The sequence below is a fragment of the Lucilia cuprina genome, chromosome 6 (genome assembly GCF_022045245.1).
Source record: "Lucilia cuprina isolate Lc7/37 chromosome 6, ASM2204524v1, whole genome shotgun sequence".
Taxonomy (NCBI): domain Eukaryota; kingdom Metazoa; phylum Arthropoda; class Insecta; order Diptera; family Calliphoridae; genus Lucilia; species Lucilia cuprina.
The window spans coordinates 57,959,865-57,963,229 of record NC_060954.1 but is presented as its reverse complement, the minus strand read 5'-3'; the positions used below and the strand labels follow the sequence as shown (position 1 = coordinate 57,963,229).

The 3,365-nt window shown below is 25.6% G+C and overlaps 1 protein-coding gene across 2 annotated transcripts in view; it reads right to left on the bottom strand.

Annotated features, from left to right (window-relative positions):
* Positions 1-187: 187 nt before the first annotated feature.
* Positions 188-3,365, bottom strand: part of LOC111687179 (uncharacterized protein DDB_G0283357-like) — a 15,386-nt gene continuing 12,208 nt past the window's right edge. Inside the window, exon 2 of one of the 2 annotated variants that reach the window (XM_046955359.1) lies at positions 188-235. In XM_046955359.1, the coding sequence (XP_046811315.1) occupies positions 203-235 (33 nt within the window). In that variant the 3' untranslated portion in view covers positions 188-202. Of the gene's footprint in view, positions 236-1,676; positions 1,764-3,365 lie in introns of those variants that run through there. The other variant, XM_046955358.1, reaches the window with a different exon arrangement.

The following is a 3,365-nucleotide window of genomic DNA, read 5'->3' as shown; positions in this document are numbered from 1 at the left end:
ATTGTTTATGTTATTTTCTGATGTTACACGTTGTTATTTACATGTTTTTATTTTATTCTTTTAATTTTTCTCTTTGTTTTCTTTTATTTATTATTATTGTAAATTGTTGACAAAGAAAAAAAATTTTACAAACACATTTGTATACATACATATAAAAAAATATATATAAAGAGATAGACAGACATTTGTCGCGTGATGTGTGTCATACTTTGCTCCCGGCTTTAACTTCTTTTGACTGGAACAAATGACACACAATAAATACATTAATAACAACAACAAAAGAGATGTAAAATCAACAGTAATATATAGAGGAATTTTTACATTTATAAGATGAAGATTCAGGCAGATATTTAGATATTACGCCCAGTAAACAATGTAAATGCGATTGATGTAAAAAAGGAAAGAACAGAGGAAAATAAAAAATTTTTAATCAATCTTGATTTCTATTATTGATACAGCTGTTGCTGAATTGAAAAATTTTGGCGGATTGAGAATCGGGTCGTTTGGGAGTGAAAATCAAATCGTGGTGTGAACGTTTCTATTGTAATTGTTGATGATTCTATAAACATATTAATTAATATTATATATTTGCATATTTTAAATAAGGAAATGTTTGCTGGGTTAAGAAATTTATTTAACTTTTTGTGTAGTATAATTATGTAGTAGTATAGCTCTGTTTATTATTATGAATGTATAAGGAAAAACAAAATTGCAACATGACTTATTTTCCATTTATAATTTTGAAGTATCTAGGCAGTTTTTTTTTCTGTGTAAGTATGTTGTCTGCTGTCTCAAGACTTTAGCTTAAGTAAATATTTAATAAAAGTGGTCTCATTCGTAAACACTTTAATAATTGTAATTTTAAAATATTTAAACAATTTAACTTAAGATGTTATAGGAATAATAATATTTATACATTTATATTAAAAGATTACAACAGAATTGTTTTATTTGATTGACCTCATAAAGAAAATGTAAAAATTGAGCAAGTTGGTGATGTTGTATTTATCATGAAAAAAAAAACTAATTAAAAAGTTTAACCTTTTTTTCTTCATTTATAGCTAATAAACAATTTGTGAAAAGTTTCTTTAATTATAAAAAAATGGTTTTAAGAAATAATTTAAAATGTTTCTCTTAAAACGTTTTTATAATTAATAAATTTTTGAAAATTGGAAACCAAAACTCTTTAAAACTTTAGCCTCATTTTCTAACAGTAGTTAGTAGAAATACATTTTAAAAATAATGCTTCATAATTTTTTAAAAATAATATGTGTTATAAAAAAAGTGAAACTTTGTTTTTAAAAAACTTTAACTTTTCGCTTGTTATTTTGTTTTAAATATTACAAGAGTAAGATCATAAAGAATAGTTGCATTATTATTATTCATGATTGGTAGTTAAGATTGTTATTGTTGCTGTTACTTTCATTCCGACAAAGTCAAGCCAGCACTAATGGAAGACAAACTACTTGAAAATTACCCCAAAATCATAATCCAAAAAAGAGCCAAGCAGATGTGTATATACATGCTTAAAGAAATAATATAATTAAAAAGAGCGGTAGCGACTCTTATACACCCTACACTAAAGCATGTAATAACTTATATGTATTTCCATCAAATCAAAACTCTTAGGCTTCAAGCTTTTATATATATTTCTACCAGGTTACAAAAGTCCCTTTGTCAAGACTAGCGCCTTACTTTAGTTTAAAATGGTTGTATACCAAATAGGTATCCACTTGTAGACCCATGAGGTCCGTTGTGATTTCCTTTAAGAAGAAACAAGAAAAATAAACAAAAAGAGATAGAAAAGCCGGAAAGATAAGTGTAATATTTAATGAATTCCTATCCTAATAGAGAAAGAATGTTGATAGTATTGGAAGGAAGGCGCTATTTTGTCCAATAAATATTTTTTTAATTGGGCGCTGCGGCGACTACAATTTGACCTATCAAATTTCTTAAAGATCTTATCAAAATTTACGTTTGTTTTTTGACAGCAGATAGACAGAGGATATTCTATAAGGACTTAGTAGATTTGGTTAACTACGCGCGTAGTGTCAAGTAGAATCAAACAGACTCTGTTTTGACCCTTAGTAGAATTACTTCAGTAACACTACAATCTATAATTCAAACGTGTTACAAAGGCAAAATATACTCCTCATCACAATTCTTAATGGTTACAAAAACAAGAGGCACAATAATAAAATTTAAACAAAGAAACTCATAGAGTTCAGGAAAAAAAATGAAGAAAGAAACTAAACTTATAAGAAAAGACACAACGGCGACAGTAAAATAAGAAAAAAAAAACAAACAAAAAAGAAAACATCAATAAAGTATAAATAGTAAAAGTAAAAGAAATAAAAAAAACAAAAACAATAAATTTTAATAGGAATTTAATTGGAGGCTGTTAAAATGATGATAATCTTTACATTTAGCATAATAAATTATGAACATTAAAACCTAAAAAAGTTTTCCTAGCAAAAGTTTAAAAATATGTATAATTTAAATTAAAATTTACTTAATCTTATTTTAAGCTACTGTTCAGCTAAAGATTCATTAGAATATTAAGTCGTTAAATATATATATATATATAAGCATCTTTAAGGAATGTACATACATAGTCTTATCAAAGATGCATGTTCATATACATTTCTCTTTTATATTATTAAAAAAATTGTAAAATATTTGAAGCTATTGTTTGTTGTATATGTTGACCCCAAAGCCTTCTAAAATATATAATAATAACATCTAAGAAATTGTTCATTTATATTGTGTATTAATGTGTATATGAGAAAAAAGTAACACATCATGTGCATACGAGTATACGCTTGAAATTCTTTGTTATATTTTTTTTCTATATAAAGATATCGTTAGCTAAAATATAAAACTACTTAGTAAATAAAACATATATTCAAAAGCATCAATAAAAATCGAACTGCTTAATTTCTGTATTTAAGGAATGTTGTTTTTGATTATTTTTATTAGGTTGTGGTTCTATTTATTGCATTTTCTATATTTCTGCTAACGATATGTAGGATCAATTGCAAACAAATATACAAAATCATAGAAGAATATTTGAACGGTATGTCCTTAAATATTGTTATACATTTTTTGAATTCCTTTACAAAAGATTCAAAGTTTTTTGGGTTAACTATATCTAGGTGTACATAATAATCTTAAGTATAAGAAGCTTAACAACTTATGGTCATTATTATCTAAAATTTAGGAATATTTGATTTTAGAACTAAACTTGAAATACACGAAACTGAACCAGAACTGAACTAGTACTGAACTAGAACTGAACTAGAACTGAACTAGAACTGAACTAGAACTGAACTAGAACTGAACTAGAACTGAACTAGAACTGAACT